This window comes from Cydia amplana, chromosome 16, assembly GCF_948474715.1.
Source record: "Cydia amplana chromosome 16, ilCydAmpl1.1, whole genome shotgun sequence".
NCBI classification, from domain to species: domain Eukaryota; kingdom Metazoa; phylum Arthropoda; class Insecta; order Lepidoptera; family Tortricidae; genus Cydia; species Cydia amplana.
This window is the reverse complement of record NC_086084.1, coordinates 13,591,185-13,612,202: the sequence shown is the minus strand read 5'-3', so window position 1 is coordinate 13,612,202 and position 21,018 is coordinate 13,591,185. Positions and strand designations below refer to the sequence as shown.

At 41.5% G+C, this 21,018-nt stretch overlaps 2 protein-coding genes and 1 long non-coding RNA gene across 3 annotated transcripts in view; 2 read left to right on the top strand and 1 right to left on the bottom strand.

Moving 5' to 3' along the window:
• LOC134655134 (uncharacterized) overlaps positions 1-21,018 on the top strand; it is a 154,579-nt gene that overhangs the window by 6,839 nt on the left and 126,722 nt on the right. The gene's annotated exons all lie outside the window — the stretch shown is intronic.
• LOC134655057 (hemocyte protein-glutamine gamma-glutamyltransferase-like) lies at positions 1,343-20,247 on the top strand. The gene is made up of 14 exons (XM_063510516.1): positions 1,343-1,415; positions 2,382-2,512; positions 3,279-3,397; positions 6,442-6,574; positions 11,545-11,728; positions 12,197-12,417; positions 13,024-13,230; positions 14,000-14,219; positions 14,450-14,608; positions 14,986-15,106; positions 15,917-16,025; positions 19,187-19,347; positions 19,520-19,711; positions 20,080-20,247. Exons 1-14 carry the CDS (start codon positions 1,345-1,347, stop codon positions 20,170-20,172), a joined length of 2,121 nt encoding a protein of 706 aa, XP_063366586.1. The 5' UTR covers positions 1,343-1,344; the 3' UTR covers positions 20,173-20,247.
• LOC134655088 (uncharacterized) lies at positions 9,711-11,070 on the bottom strand. The gene is made up of 2 exons (XM_063510550.1): positions 10,272-11,070; positions 9,711-9,993 (listed from the first exon to the last, which is right to left on the bottom strand). The coding sequence occupies exons 1-2, from the start codon at positions 11,027-11,029 to the stop codon at positions 9,810-9,812; spliced, it is 942 nt and encodes a 313-aa protein (XP_063366620.1). The 5' UTR covers positions 11,030-11,070; the 3' UTR covers positions 9,711-9,809.

The window sequence follows — 21,018 nt, the reverse complement described above, 5'->3', positions numbered from 1 at the left end:
TTATTTATTTTATTTTATTTATAGAGGTTTGTATGCAGCTAACTGTACATTGTTGAATCTAGATTCACTTACAATCTTAAATTAGTCGTGATCCGTAAATCATAGACGAAATTAGCTTTCTAAGCGTAACAGTCAATACGTATAATATGCATTATGCACCTACTTGTTAATCATATTATACCATCGTCCATAATCCATATTATACTGTAAACCTTATAACAATGACATAAAGCTCGCAATCCATAAAAGTTGCAATATTGCTGTTATTTCACGAATTGGCATGCCTAGATTGCCTACGCGCGCGGTAAACGTAATGGCTGTTTTTAGGTTCAAGATGCCAGATTGTAGACGAGATGTAGTGTACGAAAGAAATCGTGTCCCGATTTGGCAGCTGAAATAGAAGGCGCTATGTGGCGCCTCAACTTTTGACTACCACCTAATTTATGATTGTATGTCACCTGTCAGAATACGTATTAATTATTTATTATTTATTATCCCCTTATTCAAAAAATATCGCGTACCTTAATCTTTTTCAGGGTTCTGTACCCAAAGGGTAAAAACGGGACCTTATTGCTAAGACTCCACTGTCCGTCATAATACGGAACCCTAAAAACGAGTAATAATAGGTAAAAGTCGTAGCAAACCGCGTCCAAGAATACTTTTGGTACTTAAGTATATTGCAGCTTGAAATATGATTTATATATGGCCGGATGCCAGGAGTGAAAACTTATGAATCTGTCAGTAAATAATGTTTAGATTCGGGTAAACATCTAGGTATTTTTACATTTTTAAAAATTAGATTTTAATAGCTCGTTTCCAGGACAACTATAGGTACCGTCAACCGGAGACATAGGGACGGCTGGGGTGAATAGGGAATAAACTTGAAATGTGATTTACCTGATAATTTCTTAGAAAATTCCTTTACAAATTATACAAAACCTACTATTATTTTCAATCGAATTATATAATTTGTGTAGGGTATATTTTAAGAAATTGCCAGGTAAATCACATTTAAAGCCGTCCCTATTCAGCCCGTTTGACGGTATTATGGCGCACGCTTCTAACCTTCAATCTTTAACGTAAAAACCTTTCTACACGGTCGCCGACAAGCCTTCAGACCGCGTGGCCTTGGTCCGTCCCGGACCGTGTAGATAGTTGTTTCCAACAAAATTTGACCAAAACTGACCAAGGACAGACCAAGGTCAGACGGTTAGAAGGCTTGTCGGCGACCGTGTAGCAAGGGCGTTAGGTTTACATTAGCTCCCTGGCGCTCAAGACCTTGACGTCACGTTTTGAGTAAAGTGTTCAAAGGGTTAAAAATGTAACCTTGTTTGCAGTTAAACCATGGAACCCCTACTAGTCGACGTAGTGCATTTCTACCCTCGAGAGAACGCCCAGCCGCACAACACTGTCAAGTAAGCTAAGCCCCCACTGTACCCATTGGTTGGTTGTGAGTGAATGGTAGCCTTACCACGAGTTTGACTATGACACTCGCTAGCGTCTGCGTAACTTACTTCCTGTGCATCTCGCTCGTACTGGCATATTAGTATAAGTATATAATTATACGAGTGATATGTACAAAAAGTAAGATACGCACACGTTAGCAAATTTTTCAGTGTCAACCTCGTGGTAAGGCTACTGCATGTTCACAATTCACAACAATCTGATAGGTAGGTACCTATGTAAGTACTTAAATACTTCGTAGGTGCCATCTATGATCTGAGATCAGAACGGAATTGTGTAAAATTTTGTTAGAGTGTACATTACATATTAAATTTTATTACCTATTACATCCGTAATAGTTTTATAATGTACTACTTAGATAATTATATTCATCTAGGTACTCATCTCCACTACCGTCATCTTAGGTAGGTACCTATTCTATTAATCGTTACAAAGTAGGTAATAACTAATGGAAATCATGTTTACATAAGTGTTGCAAAAACTAAGCCGATTACCTATTATTAGCAGTACTTAAATTTGCATGAAAAGGTCATAAAAAGATTGATTTGTTTCTCGATACTGAAAAATCTGTAAATTACATATTTTACACAATAACTATTATTCAACCCTTGGCCATTTTTGAGCAAGTTATATATGACACCGTAAGATTGTGAACCCGTTAGTTTATAATCTAACGTAGGTTAGGTTAGGTTAGATTATAATCTCCCTACCGTCAGTTTATAATGTAACTAGCGAGATTATAATATGACGAGTGTTTACAATTTTACGGTGACATATACACCCATATTTTTACACTTGACTGTACCATTTGAATTTTATCTGCATCCTCGATAGTAAATTACCAGTCCGGATGAAGTATGAAATTCAATTATTTTTCTTTACTATTCTTTTTTTAATCGGTGATACTGTTCGCATAGGTATGAGGTGGTTAACGAAGAAGACCCAACAGTGGCCATCGTGCGACGAGGCCAGCCCTTCAACGGCGTGGTCCGATTCACCAGACCCTACGATGAGGAGTCAGATCTTGTCCAACTGGTCTTCACACTTGGTATGTAGTTTCTTACACCAGGGAGACGAGAGTTAACTGGCCTCGCGAAGTAGTTGTTCGATGGTGGTGTGGTCTGATTCACCAGACCCTACGATGAGGAGTCAGATCTTGTCCAACTGGTCTTCACACTCGGTATGTAGTTCCTTACAACAGGGAGACTTTGAGAGTTAACTGGCCTCGCGAAGTAGTTGTTTGATGGTAGTGTGGTCCGATTCACCAGACCCTATGATGAGGAGTCGGACCTTGTACGCCTGGTCTTCACACTCGGTATGTAGTTCACATACTTCACATTCACACCAGGAAGACTACAGCTGGAGTACAGCTGGTATTAACACTGAGTATGTGTGCTTGCGTACTCACACTTGTCTAGTAACAATCACTAATGTGACCCGAGGCAAATGATTCTGAGCGTAGGGTGACACTCCAAAGATATCTGCATTTTTACTGCGGGATCGCTTTCGCCGAAAAACTTAGTGAAATACGTAATCTGATCAGTCCCATTCAGTGCAAAATAAGCACATCATCAGCATAATTAGTTGACAGATAGCGAGGTATAGTACATCGTTGGTTTAGTACAGCACATACGTTTCGCTTCCTGTGAACATGGTATATTCCTGACCAGAAAACTATCGGTCCTCAAAGCAAAATAGGCATAGTCAATGTGTTGAAGACCAGTAAAAACGTAGATGAGATGACGCTCGGTTTATTGCATGGAATTCAACAATTCAAGTTGACGAAGTTTTATTTATAAATTATGTGCTTGCAGGAGATAAACCCGCGATGGAAACGATGGGGTCCATATTTCTGAAGCGTGATGCCGTCGCCGACAAGCACGCCTGGAGCGCGAGACTCACGGACGTACAGAATGACACACTCTCCTTCGAGGTTCGTACATATTACTTACTAGCGCCCCGCCCCGGCTTCGCACTGGTTCCCATTCGGTCCAAATTGTGAATGAAAGAATGAATGAATGAATGATTTTTTTCACTTGAATACATATACAGCGCATGTACTTACTTATACACTAAACTTTTGTGTCGAATACACGTGCTGACTAACCTATTCATGGATTAGCAACTGCGAATAGATGTCCAAACAAATATGGTGATTAAATGGCCAAAAATACTAAAACAATTCAAGTAGGTACGTTAGTAGGTACGTGTTCAAATTAATAATATTGATCTACTAAAAACCGTATAAACATTCTGTTTTAGGAGCTAACTTACGAATCTCGCATTTAAATTACGGTTTATGTAAATGGGAAATATAATGTGACATTGTGTTGAAGTAGTCACCATTTTGGCTTGTATTCTTAGAACTTGGAACCCTGTCACAGCAAGAAAACGATTTATTAACTAACTCAAAAGTTTCAAAGCAGTAAGTTTTTAATTCTTTTTGTTATCAAGGTTCTATGTCGGGATTTTCTTTCTGTATGTTCCCCAATTTCTCAAAGACTGCTGAGTGTATTTGAGACATTCTTGTCTTGTTTGAAAGGATATAGGATAGCTATATATATATATAGGTCCTTACACTACGTCCCACTAGGCAGCTTACTCACCATCTTACCTAAGTACTCTTACGAGTATACCCTTACCACGAGTCACGAGTCAAGTCACTGACAGTGTCAAAACTGACATATACCAACTCTAATTACTTAGACGTTAGCGTATATGTCTTGACACTGTCAGTGACTCGTGGTACGGGTACTAGAGTCGGACCAAGCTAACTCTGCATGGCATTTGCAATGACAAAGCGTGTCATTATCATCATTAATAGAGTCTGTGCGGAAAGAGAAGACTCTTTCGAACAGACTATCAAATTTCTATGATAATATGACGTTTATTATGAAACTCTCATTTTTTATTCCATTAAAATCAGTGCAAAGTTAGCTGATGGACTCCATCAATTATTGTAATGAAGGCTTGGTTGTCGACGTATAAATATAGGTACTCACCTTTTTTTCGTATTAAAAAAATGATAAAGCTGTCTCTGTCTCGAAAAACTGGTGTAGTTTTTTTTCCTGTCTCGACTCTCGATACGAATAGATTAATTATTGTCTAACCAAGATAATTACCAAAAAAATAGAGACAGGTTTTATATTTATCGTTATTTAAGTTCCCCTTAAGTATACACGTGGCATACACTTGATACGAAATGGCAAGATATGAGATGATATAACACAAAAAACATAATTGAGACGTATAACCTAAATGGCTAGTAAGATAGGTACTCAATGAATATGAATGGAAATTTAATGTTTTTTTATAACTATAGCCTTTTATGTCCATGTCTCTTAATTATGTTCCTAACTAAATTATAATAAGACATGTAGAGTCTGTGCGGAAAGAAAAGAGTCGTGAAATGTATGAGACCCAATACATTCTACTTACGACTCTTCTCTTTCCGCACAGACACTACCTACTATAGGTACTTTTAACAATAAATATGGTAATAAAACCGACGGTGTGGGTATACTTAATGAAGTTTGCATTTTTTTTAAGAATCTCTCTGTGTACTTACCAACATTGTATTTAATAACAATAAAGCCTTATTATAAAATACGAGTACCTATGTAACTTACCTAGGTAAGTTTATTTTTTTCAGCTGTTTAATTTTTACTTTCTTTTCGTGCAACCGTGCTTTAATTTTTCTAGAACAAGCCGGAACTTTGTCATTCTGTTATCCTCTAAAATAGCACGTTTTGGGGTTTTATAAGTGAGAACTTGTAATTGGCTCTGTAAATCAATAGATAGGTAGAAATGTTTATAGCAGTTGGTTGCCATGTACCTATGTAATAAAAATAAAATAAAATTTTAGACATGCAATTTTCCTTATAAGCGCACTCAGAGTTTTTTTATGGATGTGACCATAATTGTAACTAGGTACTTGTACTATTTGCAATATGCAATTCTAAGTACTTACACATACAAACTGCATACAAAGCTATTGCTTTATAGATCTTTAAGTAGGCACTTAACAACATTTGTACACATTCAACATGCCGACCTCTAACACCAAACCAGTCCAAGATAAATAGTTTGGCCACGACTTGGCCATTAAATTACGCATCTTTGTATAAGTATTTTAAGTATATACCTATTAGCTACTAAATAAGATAAATTTATTCATATTATGCAAAGTTTTACGGCTAAATGTGACGAAGTTGTTAATAGTTATTGTTTTTCTCGATCGTAAAATATGTTGTTTATTTAATGGTCCTTATCTTTTCATATCTAAAACACCTATTTTTATGTCAATTATTTTAATAGCGTCTAACCAGTTTTGACACTTCAAATAAATATTATTTAGCGTTGCGTTCCTCTCTCTGCCTTGCTTTTGGGTTAGCTTGTGCGTGCGTTTATAAATTATATTTTTTATTGTAGGTATTTTTGTGCTATTGTTGTGTTAATTCATCCGAAAATACCTATTAATTTTTGCTGAACATACATAGAGATAAAATCGGTAGCTCTTAAGTCCTATTGGCCTTCGTAAAGTGTGTCTGTCTGTTGTCTGTTTGTTACCTCTTCACGCTTAAACCGCTGAACCGATTTAGACACAATTTGGTATGGAGATAGTTTGGACCCCGAGAAAGGACATAGGGTAGTTTTATCAATCATCATCATAATTCCACGCAGACGAAGTCGCGGGCTAGTATGTTTGTAAATTGAAGAAAAACCTCAGACAAAACCAAACAAAACATTGGTAATTTTACTTAAGTACGAATTGAACTTGTGGACCATAGTTGTAGTACAGGGGCCCGTTTCTCAAAAGCTTGTAACTTGTAATACAAGTGGAAGTCCCTTTCTAACAAAAGTTGTCAAAAAGTGACATACGCTTGTATTACAAGTTACAAACTTTTGAGAAACGGGACCCTGGACTATTATAGTTGAGTGGTTTTACGATAGACATACATTAGTGTCTTTTTTCAGATATCGACTCCCGTGGACGTGCCAGTGGGGTGCTGGGCGCTGCGCGTGGTCACGCGCGTCAAGAACTCGCCCGCGAGGGAAATCTATGACTACGATCAAGACTTGTACATCCTCTTCAACCCATGGAACCCTGGTACGTCCGCATAAAGATTTGTTCTTTGGTTTTGTTTTAACCTAAATTCCATTTAATTTACTACAGTAAAACCTTGTTTTACCAATAACATTTCAACACAAGGGTATTATTAAAAATGATGTTGTTTAACACATGCGTGTAAGCAGAGCCGCAATGGTGTCCGCCTTGGGACACGGTTTTGAAGAATGATCACTTTACTAGAAGATTAATTAAAATATAGCACATATCGAATACGTTATTTTATTTTCACATACGACATTGACATAATCAATACATGACATATATCTTTCTTTTCGAGTTTAGTAAGATGCAAGTCACACGTAAATAGTTTGAATACCTATAACAGATAGTATAAAAACTCCTTTAACACTTTCCCTTATTCAATACTATTCCAAGGGCATGGCAAAGGAAAGAGAATCTTGGCCGCGGTAGTCCTTTGGTTAAAATATCAGCTGGTTGATCTGCAGTGCCAATTCTCTTGACTTCCATCGCACCTTCAGCAACTTGCTCTCGAACGTAGAAGTGTCGAATACGAATGTGCTTTGTTCGCTTGTGAAACTCTGGGTTATGTGCCAAGCGAACTGCTGCTTCGTTGTCAACATATAGTGCAGGAATATGTTTGAGTTCAGTTAACTCCTGCATTACTCTGGTCAGCCAAACCAGCTCCCTGGCTGCTTCACTGGCTGCTACCAGTTCGGCTTCGGTAGTAGAGATAGCAACCGACGCTTGTCGTTGACTGAGCCAAGATATGACACCTCCTGCATAGCGACAAGCCACACCTGTAGTAGATCGGCTGGTCTCTCGATCGCCTCCATGGTCAGCATCGCTGAATGCTTCGAGTATTCCTGGTTTATGCTGTCCATACCTAATTCCATAGGCAGACGTTCCTTTGATGTAACGCAAAATCCTTTTTACACCAAGCCAGTCTTCCTTGGAGGGGGATTCTAATTTTCGGGAGGCAACACCCACTGCAAATGCAATGTCAGGACGTGTTCCGACCATTAAATATGCTAGAGCACCGACGGCTTCTCGGTACGGATACTTCATGGTTTCGGATTCGACTTTCCCTGATTGAACAGTCGTAGCTTCCTTCTCGATGGGTGTTGTGACAGGGTTGCATTCTGTCATCCCAAAACGCTCCAGTATTTTCTTAGCATAGGCTTCTTGATTGACGAAGACAGAGCCATTCTTATCTCTTTCGATTTGTAGCCCCAGGTAATACGATGCGGGCTTCGTCGTGATCTTCAAACGTTTCCGTAAATCATTTAGAAACGATTGCGCTAAGTCTTCATCACTTGCGGCCACTAATCCGTCATCAACGTACAACGTGATCAATAGCTTCTTGCCATCTGTTTCTTTACTGTATAGACAACAGTCAGCCTCGCATTGCTTAAAGCCCATATCAAGTAAAATGCTTTCAAAACACGAGTTCCAACATCTTGGAGCTTGCTTTAAGCCGTATAAGCTTCGGTTAAGTTTCCAGACCTTAGGCGTTCCATCGCCAAAGCCTTCGGGTTGTTGCATATATATTTCCTCTTCAAGTTTTCCGTTGAGGAACGCAGTAGCAACATCAAATTGTACTAAATGCATGTTCTCTTGAGCGCTGACACTCAATAATGCTCTGACAGTCGCGAGGCGTGTGACAGGACTGAAGGTCTGATCGTAGTCGATTCCTTTTCTTTGCCTGAAGCCCTTCACTACTAGCCGTGCTTTGTATTTGTCGATAGAGCCGTCTGGGTTCCTTTTTGTTCGCAGGACCCATTTGCAAGGAAGCGCTTTTCTCCCTTTCGGTAGATCACATGCCGTCCACACGTTGAGGTCCTTCAGTGACTGCATTTCACTGTGCATCGCTTTTCGCCATTCCTCACTGTCATTACGATCCATGGCATCAGCAAAATTCGACGGGTACGTTTCTGTAATACATACGTAGTCATTATGTCTTTCAGGTCGTCGTATTTCGTTGCGATTGCGCAAATCGTAACGCGGCGGTTCGGCGTCATAGTCGATTGCTTCAGGATCATCGTTATGCGGTTCGAGCTCGGGTTCATGTACTTGGTCTTCTTGGACTGGTTCGGGTTCCAAATTTTCTCCCTCAAGGCCAAGTTCATGATCTCTAGAGACAGTATCTTCAGCATCTTCGAAGTCTCCCTCGGGTTCGTCTGGTAATGGATTATGATGCTCTTCGGAAAGTGGAACCGGTTCGTCGTTGATGTTGGAGTTACCCATCGGCAGTCGTATTATATACTCCCTCGTATTTGTGTCGTTGTTTACACAAGCTGGGTGAACATCATTGTTAGGAAGCGGTCTTTCGTCGAAAGTGACATCACGTGAACGGACTAGCTTGCTAATTTTTCCGTCAGTAATCCACACCCTATAGCCATCATCCTCGTAGCCTACGAGTCGTCCTTTTATGGCTTTTTTATTTGTCTTTTTTCGCTTCTGCTTCGGAACGTGGACATACGCATTGCATCCGATGATTCGCAGATGTTTGAGCGTCGGTTTTCTTCCAGTCCAAAGTTCGTACGGAGACTTGTCTTTGTTATTTGTCGGACCTGTTCTGTTGAGTATGTACGCGGCCGTATTTATTAATTCTGCCCAAAGTTCTTGTGGCATAGGTTCGTGCGCGTACATCATGGATCTCGCTGTTTCAACCAAGGTGCGATTTTCACGTTCGCTTACACCGTTCTGCTCTGGTGTGTAAGGCATTACCAGTCGTTGTCGTATTCCATGGGAGTCTAGTATATCTCGAATGGACTTGTTGTCAAATTCGCCACCGTTGTCGCTGAGCAGGCATTTTACGGCATGTCCTTCATTCTTCGTCTGAGCTAGCATTAAGGCGAGCTTATCCTTAACCTCTGACTTGTATCTTAGGAAGTATACCATACGATAGCCTGTATAGTCATCTTTGAACAACACGTAGTACTGGAATTTTGAAAAGCTTGGTTGAAATGGTCCGCAAACGTCGGTATGTACGAGTTCTCCTGGCGCGGTAGCTCGGGTTCTCGTACCGAATTTAAGTCTGTGAGCTTTCCCATATATGCAGCCTTCGCACAACTCCTTATCAAGAGGAAGATCTATGTCCAGTTCGCGTTTAACTGTAGCTTTCACGTGCCTCTTGTTTTGGTGTGCAAACCTCTCGTGGTATAGTTGCATAGTATTGGACGTTGCAAAGACTTCAGCGGGGTTCTCAGGATGTACAACTTTTACGTCTAATTTGTACAATCCACCTTCTTTCTCACGTCTTCCTAATAAGCACGCTTCTCCGTTGACATAGACGGTGCATTCTTTTGTCGTTGATACGAATTTGCTGTTCGGAATTCTGTCGTGGAGTGCTAGTACTGAGAATAAATTCTTCGAAATGGCTGGAACGTACCAAACATCTTGAATGGTTGCTCGTTGTAGCTTCCCTCTTACATTTGCTTCGATCATTACTGAACCTTTGCCTTTAGCACTAATCGCTTTGCCATCAGCCGTTGTTACAGTATGGGCGTTTTCAAAGCATTTGAAGGTTTGGAACAAATCAGCCCGGTTAGTCACGTGGCTCGTGGCGCCGTTATCCACGTACCAGTGTTCGATGTCGGGAACGATTGAAAATACTTCTGTGCTATCGATAGACAGGATCATGTTCGTAGATTTGCAGGAAGAAGGTGTTGCTTGCGAATTACTGCTTTTCGGAGGCTTGCCGTCTTTGATCCACTTCTGACAGTTTCTCACTCGATGGCCGATAGCTTGGCAGTAGTTGCATTTCAACTTTCTGTCCTTCTTCTCTGCAGTAGACGTAGTGCCGGAATTTGAAACGAGAGCTTCCTGTTGAAGTACGTTGTTACTCTGAAGAGCTCGTTCAAATGCACATAAATGACTTGTAAGGCTTTCTATAGTTCGTTCAGATTTAGGCAGTAACAGCCAGCTGCTTCTGAAGGAAAAGTAGGTTTCGTCAAGCGTATCGAGAATCTTGCAAAGGAGTAGCAGTTCTGGAAGCTTACTGGTTTTGTCCTTACTTATTTCCTGATTAAGCTGCGTCCAAATATTTTTCAATTTTGACATGTGTGTAGCTATGTCATCTGCCGGATCTTTTCTAAAGCCAAAAAAGCTCATACATAGATTGTAGGACTTGTCGTCGTCCGTGCCGTCGAATAGTCTATGTAGCTCAAGCCATACGTCTCTTGCATTCGTGTACCTCATGACCTTTCGAAGTGTCTCTTCTTTCATATTGGTAGTTACGATCAGCAGAGCAGTCGCGTCAGCTTTTACAAAACGGTCTAGTTCTGTCTTGTACGTGGACACTGCACCTGCTTCTGTCGGACTTTCGGGTTCTGTGGGTTTTTTGAACGAGCCTTCCACTACTTCCAGCGCGTGCGGGACGGTTCGTAGTAGACTGATGGCTTTATATTTCCAAGTATCCCAATTTGATTTCCCTTCCAACAACCCAATTTGAATTTTAGCGATATTCTCCATTTCCGTAGGTGGGACCGATAACCTGATGTTGTTTAACACATGCGTGTAAGCAGAGCCGCAATGGTGTCCGCCTTGGGACACGGTTTTGAAGAATGATCACTTTACTAGAAGATTAATTAAAATATAGCACATATCGAATACGTTATTTTATTTTCACATACGACATTGACATAATCAATACATGACATATATCTTTCTTTTCGAGTTTAGTAAGATGCAAGTCACACGTAAATAGTTTGAATACCTATAACAGATAGTATAAAAACTCCTTTAACAAAAAAATCGGAACCCTTATCTCTACACTGTCATGGTAGGTATTTTAACATAGCGCATTTTTGTGCCACGACTCGCTGTTAACCCCTTACTGCATGTAATAAACAATATTTGTTGAAATTTGAACTTTAATAGCTGTCAATAAAGTTCAATATCATAGCCATATATGGCTTCGTATGCGGTAAAGGATTTAAATCTTTATAAAAAAGCACTAAATTTCACCTAGAAATTCACCTCCACAGATGACCAAACCTACATGGAAGACTGCGCGCTACTCCAAGAGTACGTCCTCACCGACGTTGGCAAGGTGTGGGTGGGCCCCATCAAGACCACACGCGGCAAGCCGTGGGTCTACGGCCAGTTCGATATCGACGTGCTGCCGGCTGTCATGTTCATGCTTGACCGTGCTAACTTGCCGTTCAACCAGTAAGTTGCACTTCCTTAAGTATTTTCAACATTGACGTATATCTCAGGACAGGCCTTACGGGCACTAAAAATGGTACTAGTTCAGCGGTGTCACTCACGAATTCGAGCCAATCGTGCAGACTAACGCAACTAGTTGCGACCAATCGCGCGCGTGATACGAACTCATCAACCAATCGCGTTGTAGCGGTCTCACGCTCCATTCTTATTGCCCGTAAGGCCAGTCCTGAGATATACGTCAATGATTTTCACACGTTGCACATGGCCCACGCAGGTCTCCTCCCCAAAGCTAAAATGCTTGCCGAAAACCATGAAGACACAACTATTGCGATTATTTCTTGCAAAAATCGGGGTGGAATTACTTCGTCTTATAGAGACGATACGGTGTTATGGACTAAATCATGGAAAACTGTTCAACGCTACCGTTTCTGCTAGTTGGGGCTCTTAATACTAAAAATTCTAATGTTCCAGGCGCGGTGACCCAGTCCGTCTCTGCCGCATCATCTCCAAAATGGTCAACTCGAACGACGACGATGGCGGCGTGTTGATAGGCAGCTGGACTGGCAACTACGAGGATGGCACTGCGCCTTCTGATTGGACGGGCTCCGTTGAGATCCTGCAGCAGTACCTTCAGACGCAGCAGGAAGTGCCGTATGGGCAGTGCTGGGTGTTCGCTGGCGTTGTTACCACGGGTAAGGGCTGAGTACGAGGTCTCGGAAAAACTACAAGACACTTTATAGGTCTACTATTTATATGCCTCAGACGAATGATAATAATAGTTGCGCAGTAGTCTTTTTAGGGTTCCGTAATTCGAAAGGAAAAAACGGAACCCTTATAGGATCACTCCTGCGTCTGTCTGTCTGTCTCCCCCCTCCCCCCCTTTATCTCCGAAACTACTGAGTCTAAAATTTTGGAAAAAAGAAACCTATTAAGCAGCAGCAGTTAAGCGTGAGTGGGACTTAATGTACGGAACCCTTGGAACGCGAGTCCGACTTGCACTTGGCCGGGCTTTGTCATCTTGGCTAGGCCGTGGCGTTAAAATGGCAGGGAAAACTTTGCACCGTAACTATTAACTGACAAAATCTACATTAAATATCATCAGCTAAGATAAGACACAGACTATAATAATGTTTTATCAGAAGAAGAGAATTTATCTCATTACGATCGCTTTGACACACTTTACCAAGAAATTTTAAGACCGTTGCTTATCCGCCTCGTGTTTGGTTCACCAATTAGCTCAATAGCTTACAACATAAGCCCATGCTACCCGTATTTATACCCATTCGTCTTCATTCCAGTGTGTCGCGCCCTCGGCATCCCCTCCCGCGTGGTCTCCAACCTGGTGTCAGCTCACGACGCCAACAGCTCGCTGACCGTCGACAAGTACTACACCGAGACCATGGACGACCTGGGCTACGACCCCAACAACCCCTCGGGTGCTGACTCCATCTGGAACTACCATGTGTGGAACGATGTGTGGATGGCGAGGCCTGATCTGCCTGCAGGTGAGCAGCACTTAAACACAAATAAGCGTAGATAACTGGAACATTTAGGATAACTAGAACGGTCTTTTGAAACCCCCTTATGGCCCCTTGAGCTATATGGTGGAAAGATTTGCTGGCTATGGCTGAGGTCTTGGTGGTTCAGATGGCAGAGCGCTCGAATATCGATCCAGAGGCGGTGAGTTCAAGTCTCACCCAAGACAGTAATTTTTAGGGTTCCGTACCCAAAGGATAAAAACGGGACCCTATTACTAAGACTCCGCTGTCCGTCCGTCCGTCCGTCCGTCTGTCACCAGGCTGTATCTCACGAACCGTGATAGCTAGACAGTTGAAATTTTCACAGATGATGTATTTCTGTTGCCGCTATAACAACAAATACTAAAAACAGAATAAAATAAAGATTTGAGTGGGGCTCCCATACAACAAACGTGATTTTTGACCGAAGTTAAGCAACGTCGGGCGGGGTCAGTACTTGGATGGGTGACCGTTTTTTTGCTTGTTTTGCTCTATTTTTGCCCTCCGTGCGCGAGCCCGACTCGCACTTAGCCGGTTTTTTATTCTATGCTTTATAGCATCGTTCGCAGACTTTTCTGCTTGTTAAAAAAATAAAATTTTGCCTGAATTTGGACTCACTGTCCAGGACACTGGACATATGGCGTCACTTATGTGAAATCTTGTTCAGGCAGGCAGGCTCAGGGCAGCTGCCTCCCTCTTTCACCCCCTGGTGACACCCTTGGCTGCGATGATTACTTATTCAAGTTTCCTCCTCCAGGGTACGGCGGCTGGCAGGCCATCGACGCCACACCCCAGGAGCTGTCCGGAGGGCAGTACCAGTGCGGGCCAGCGCCACTAGAAGCTATCAAGCAGGGCGTGCTGGGCTTGAACTACGATGTGGACTTCATGCTGTCGTCAGTCAACGCGGACCTGATGCGCTGGCGCAAGGACCCGGAAGCCGAGATGGGGTACTCTATGGTCGACACCAACAACTATCAGTAAGTTTGTCTTTTGTCTTTTCACGCCTATACTATTGAAAGCATAATAGAAACCGTTAGAACCGTTAGCCTGGAGACATTATTTTTGAAAATATACCAATGGGTACCCGGCTAGGATTAAATAAGATACACGTCTTAATCCCATCGGGCACAACTAGTAGGTATATACCTACGCCGTAATATACAGTAGTTCATGTATTTCTATTACTAATAAAATATTTATCCAACAGCATCGGGCGCATGATACTGACGAAGAAGCCTTTCGTCTTCGACCCCCTGGGTGACGAAGATCGCGAGGACATCACGGAGCAGTACAAGCACTGTGAGGGTTCTGCGTCAGAGCGGCTGGCACTTATGAATGGCGTACGCCGCTCTGAGAGGGCTAAGAGGTTAGTGAAGTTTATTTTCTTTCTCTCTAACACCGAGATGGAGCCCTCTATCTGGTATGTGCTTATGACCTGCTGCCAGACGCCGCATCTAGTAATTAGAATAGTATAGTAAACTATTTAGAGCAGCTAGTCTTGTTGCTCTCATTATCGTACGCTGTAACATTTCGGAGCTAGCTCTGTCTGCTAGCCCTGATCCCGGTGAGAACGCTCGGCGTCCAGTTGGCCACTTGTGAATTCTTGTCACTCCAATATATGTTATTATATTTTGTGCACCGATTAAGATGAAGATCTGTGAATTCTGTGATCTCCAAATTTTCATGTTGGTGTTGGGTTTTCTATCTTTCCTTCCCCTAATCCTGAGCCTTATAACGTTTCAGATACTACGCGATAGCGAGCAACCTCACAAGCGACGTGTCGTTCAAACTGCGAGATATCGACACGGTGGCCATCGGAAACGACTTCCGGATCATCGTGGACATAGACAACAACTCTGACGAGGTAAGGCTCCTGACGTACACATTCCTAGATGCCTTACCATGATGTCTTATTGCGATTCTGTTTAGGACCTAAACTGAATTGCTAAAGGACGGAGATACATAAGTCGCATAACTCCGTCCCTTAGCAATTCAGTTTAGGTCCTAAACAGAATCACAATAAGACATCATGGCAAGGCCCTAGGTTTTCGTGTTGTTAGTACCAAGAAAAACTCCAAGAAAAATGGCTGAATGTTGCGAGAGATGACGTGCTTACAAAAGCTGATGCTTTAACCCTCTGAATGCCATGCCTATCGTGTGTGGTGCGACGTTGTAACTTTGTTGAAATGCACAGACAGTCTAGCATGAGTTGCGTTCTTGCGCGCGACTCCATACATCAAGCGCGACTTCAAGTATGGATTCACGCGCGAGAACACAACTTATGCTAGACCGAACAGAGCTTGGTATTGGGCTGTGGGCGCGCGTGTCAGTTGACGTTTTAGGGAATAAAAAGTAGTATCCGACCGCGATAGAATATGCAAATAGGAGGAGAAAATGGTGGCAGGCTGGATCAGGGACACAGCCGCAAAGGTTTACGTGAAACATAGTGTGGACCACCGCTATTGTTCCACCGCGATCACCTTACGTTTCACGTCAAAAAGTCGGAAATCGGAACCTGGGTTCCGTAGCAGTAGCTGAATATGCTGACATGAGTCTAAAAGCGAGAGAATGAGAGAGATGGATAAATTTTCTTCAGTTAAGCAGTTGTTGGGTCATGTTGTTAAAATAAGCGAACTATTTGTAAGCAGCTATTAAATCATGACATTTGTTTCAGCCACGAAACATCAAGGCCGTGCTGACAGCGACCAGCGTGTTCTACAACGGAGTGCGAGCGGACCTGGTTAAGAAGGTGGAAGGGAAGATCTTTGTCGGACCTAAGAAACGTAAGTTCGCTTATTTAAACAGGACACAACCTTATCTATTTTCCTTTGGACGGCTCCGGACCTTCAAAATGTCCAAGACCATTTATGAGAAGAAGAAGAATATAATATAACTTTTAGACGCGAAAGAGTTTGTCATATCCATTGCTTAAATTCTTTCACACGTTCACATGACATTAAGCGTCAAACCAAGCTCTCCGTGTATATGGCAATAGTTCTGCCCAATCTCCTGTATGCCTCTGAAACTTGGTGCCTCTACCGTTTATCAGTGTGTGAATAACCCTATTATCAACTGAAATAAATGTCATATACTAAGAAAACGTGATCAAGGCCTCCAGTGCCCCAGACTGGAATCGAACCAGCGTCCTCTGCTATCGCGGCAGGTGCCTGCCCTACCCTACCCCTCAGGCGCGGATCCAGCCCTCAAAAAAGGTTGTGGTCACAGCAACCCAAAAATCTTCAAGTACCTACAAGTCAGAGTATTAGGTGTCGAACTCGCTCATGAACAATCATGAGTATCATGACTTGAACGACCATCCCGATCTCAATAGACCGTGATGACGTCACAAGTCTATTAGGGGGATACCTAATGAATGAATGAATATATATATTTTTATTTCGTGTAACACATGGACACATTTTTATTAATAGAGCTTACAAGCTAGGGGGTTAGTAGGTACAAACATTTAAAACAACACAACACTGATGGGGGAATGCAATCCCTCACAGTGCGACAAGTAGGGACAGTCAACCCTGTCCGCTATCATTCGTAGGATGGTGTTGGGACTGCCACGCACACGGCGCACCAGGGATGCTGCGCGCGCACGCATGGTAGTATAGAAACAATCCACGCGCGCCGTCGCCAACATCCCTGATGCGCTACAAAAACGAGGCAGCCCCATCAGCACCCGGAACGCATTATTGTACTGGACCCTAAGGGCCCTATATGCCCGTCGCGTATACTGCGCCCACAGATTGCAGGTGTAGAGGGAAGTGCAAAACGCCTTAAACAATGTGACTAATGATTGTCCGAGCAATTTTTCGCAGATTATCGATTCACAGACTACATTTCGCCGAACGTCTAACTTTTAGACGACATTTTCTAGTTTTAGTTCACATACCGTTCAATTCGCTTTTGAGTTTATTAGCAGAACAATTATTGTAAGAACTTCATTTGGCAGAGTAATCTTCTCGTTTATGGAACTTTTAGTCGTGATTTTTTTTTTCGTTTCTCGTGTAATGGTACGGAACTCTTCGTGCGCGAGTGCGATTCGCACTTGGCCGGTTTTTTTCAAGATTTCGTAAAGTAGATAGTCTATTCGACAAGTTCAGGGTGGTGGAAAGTAGAGATACTACTCCTAGAGATACGTGTGATGCCTCATTGAATTCGGAACAATGTCTAGAAATTTCTAATAGTAACCTGCATTGACATGTTTAAAATACACCATATACCATTATTTTTTCCAAATTTTTAAATGAATATTTAATCCCTTAAAAAACATTTTACCTTATCACGCCGCGTGCGCATCCTGAAAATGACGCGCGGAGGGCTATTATTAGTGTTAAATGAAAACTATAAAGAGTAAGTACCTAACCTAGAGCTAATTTTTTTTTAATGGGGATTTCCTCCTCTTTTGTCTTCATATCTTAAATTAGTTTATGAGAATGTACTGGCCAAAAATGAAATACCTACCATACCTGACATTTCTATTTAAAGTTGTACCATGACTCAATTGACGAGTTGAAAATATATTTTGGATTATTTGGTACTTTTTCATGTAATTCTATGAGTAAATATATTCTAGTTTACCAAACACTAAAGAGAATCGTCATATTTTTAGGATAAAGCAGTTAAAATTAATATTTAATAGGATGAGAGAGGTTTTTTGTGGTCCGTTTGGTTACAAATGGTTTTTGATGTAGTAAATAAAGGACATACTTGAAGCAAATGTTTTTATGTTCAAAGCTTAGAACTGTTAATAAACAAACTAAAAACAATCATCATTGACCGATTAAGAACAAACATTTTTCATAAAAGGGAACTTCAGGTGGTTTGGTTACGAGGTGCCCCAAAATCGTACCTTATTTTTAGGTTTATTAAACACATTAGAATTAACAAAACATGTGATAATTGTCAAAAAAAATTAAATATTTTAGCTTTTAAACATTAAATAAACAATAATAAATATTTTTGAAAACAAGGGGACATTTCCAAATGGACACCCATGTAACTGAATGGATAAAGTAACTTACCTATGTATTTTTTCATGTTTATAATTATTAGCAATTTTTGATGTGCGCTTCGAATACATTTTCTAGACATTATTCCGAATCGAATCAGGTATCACAGTGGGTATCACACGTATTTTTGGGTGCAGTATCTCTATTTTTCATCATTTTGAGCTTGTAGACTAGACTACTAAAAGTACTAAAGTTACAGGTAAATTAGTGATTTAGCAATTGCGTTACTTACAACATTGATTCATATAACCATTTCATACATAGATAAATATAAAAATAAATGCAACGCTAACTACGCGGAAAAATAACTCCTAAAGGCAAAGGGGGAAAGGGAAAGGTACATCATAGCTGCTGCATTGAAAAAACACCCTAACACCTGTACTAATGTATTTACACCTATGATGACGAAATAAAATTATTGATTGATTGATTAAATAAGTACACCTGTAAATTAAAAGCTGGCGTTATTAATTTAGGAAATTGTACTCATATTTGTGAATTTTTAAGATTTCTAACACCCCATAAGCTAAAAATAATTGCCCCTGTTAGTAAAAAATCTTTATGCTTGCAAATAATTAGGACTCTGTTGTCAGCTAACATTAACTTACGAGAATTTCTAATTCATAGGTACCAATAGATCACAATACCTACTGTGTTTCAACCAATGGTTACTCGGGTAATTGTGACAGTTAATAAGTACCAAACGATCACTCTTGTAAAGTTAATTCGCATATCAATAAGTATTATGCCAACTACGTAATGAAATTCAGTGAAAGGTTCCTCTGCCAAAGCGTCTGCGAAAAATCGGCGTAGTTTTAGTCGGAGAATCGATAGGACATACTATTTAGGGTTGTGGGCATGCCCATCGTGCCCACAACGGTGGATCCGCGCCTGCTACCCCTAACCGTATTATCATCTTCCAGATGAAGAGATAAGCATCGACGTGAAGGCAGACGACTACCTGCCGAAGCTGGTGGAGTACTGCAACATGAAGATATCGGCCATGGTGATCGTCGACGAGACCAAGCAGTCGTGGGCGGATGATGATGACTTCCAAGTGCTGAAACCTACTATCACCATCAAGGTAACTTTATGCAAAAATGGCAGAATTCACATACCTACTATCCAGTGTGGAATTTTTAGTGCCACCTGGAAGGAAAGTTAAATAGCACTCAAAAGAAATAGCAATTTCATTCCTTTATTTTAGAAAAGAAATAACTACATATTCAAGCAATGAATATGAATTTTATCCCCAGTTCAACGACGACCTAGTAATCAACACGGCGACGGAAGCATCCCTCTCCTTCGTGAACCCCCTGGACCGGATACTGACCGGCTGCGAGTTCCGCGTGACCTCGCCCGGCCTCGCCGGCCGGACCGTGCGGGTCCCGGCCCCGGACACCCCGGCTAAAGGACGCGTGGTGGCCAGTCTCCCTGTGTTACCTAATGTGAGTATTATCAACCAAGCCAACGGAGGTATTCCTCTCCTTCGTGAACCCCCTGAACCGGACAGTGGCTGGCTGCGAGTTCCGCATGACGTGACGTCGCCCGGCCTCGGCCGGCGTGTTACCTTATGTAAGTATTATGTAACCGTAAAAACCCGTTTTTAATGAAAACACGTTTTCCCTAGTTTAAACTGCTTTTCTGTATCGCCACAGTGAAAACGCGTTATAACTAGTTTTCCGTAAGTCCTCGATAGAAACTAATTTTAGCTGGGATTTTTCTCCAGTTTCTAGTATATATGTACTTAGTTGCCTAGATAATTTTCAGCCTTATTTTTGAACTTTATATTTATTTAATTATATTCCTATTCCAGAAACTCGGCAAGATCAACATAGTGGCAACATTCAAGTCCGCCGAGCTGCGGGACATCACCGGCGCCGCCAGCGTCGACGTGTTCGAGGGCTAAGCCGATATCAACTCTGTGTTGTTAGCAATAAGATACATTTTGAAGTGACGTACACACTAAGTTGCCAGCAACTATTCAACTGACGTAGTAACGAGGGCTGAGCCGATATCAATTCTGTCGTGTTAGCAATAAGATACATTTTCAAGTGACGTACATACTAAGTTGCCAGCAACTATTCAACTGACGTAGTAACGAGGGCTGAGCCGATATCAACTCTGTCGTGTTAGCAATAAGATACATTTTCAAGTAAAGTATTTAAAACACACTACGTTGCCAGCAAGTATTCAACTGACGTAGTAACGAGGGCTGAGCCGATATCAACTCTGTCGTGTAAGCAATAAGATACATTTTCAAGTGACGTATTTACACACTAAGTTGCCAGCAACTATTCAACTGACGTAGTAACGAGAGCTGAGCTGATATCAACTCTCTAGTGTTAGCAATAAGATACATTTTCAAGTGACGCATATTGATTGCAACTGCGGATCTATTGCAAAGCACGTAGGTACTTTAGCTTTTTGACTGGCGATAAACTCGGGGTGCGTAGCCAACATGCCAATCGGTTACGCTCCGTAGCGAAGGAAACGCAGCTGTCACTGTCGCACTATTATAGAAGAGTGATAGAGAGACACAAAGCGTTCCGTTATCGTAGCACAAGGGCTAGTCACCTTGGCTAGGCACCCAGATCTGCAAGACACATTCGGCCGCTCTGATATACCTATCGTATATCATATCATGGCGACTGTAAATTAAATTAAGTACCTAAAGGATAATTTTAAGTGCCATAAATACGTAATTATTTTTAAAATAAGCAATATTATTCTCTAGCCACCCAGACGTCAAAGC

Coding starts and splice junctions, on each gene's coding strand:
- LOC134655057 (XM_063510516.1), top strand. CDS start 1,345: ATGGAACCCCTACTAGTCGACGTAGTGCATTTCTACCCTCGAGAGAAC. Junction 14,220..14,449: donor GTCGACACCAACAACTATCA/GTAAGTTTGTCT, acceptor TTTATCCAACAG/CATCGGGCGCATGATACTGA. Junction 15,107..15,916: donor TAGACAACAACTCTGACGAG/GTAAGGCTCCTG, acceptor CATTTGTTTCAG/CCACGAAACATCAAGGCCGT.
- LOC134655088 (XM_063510550.1), bottom strand. CDS start 11,029: ATGGAGAATATCGCTAAAATTCAAATTGGGTTGTTGGAAGGGAAATCA. Junction 9,994..10,271: donor CGAGTGAGAAACTGTCAGAA/GTGGATCAAAGA, acceptor TAATGATCGAAG/CAAATGTAAGAGGGAAGCTA.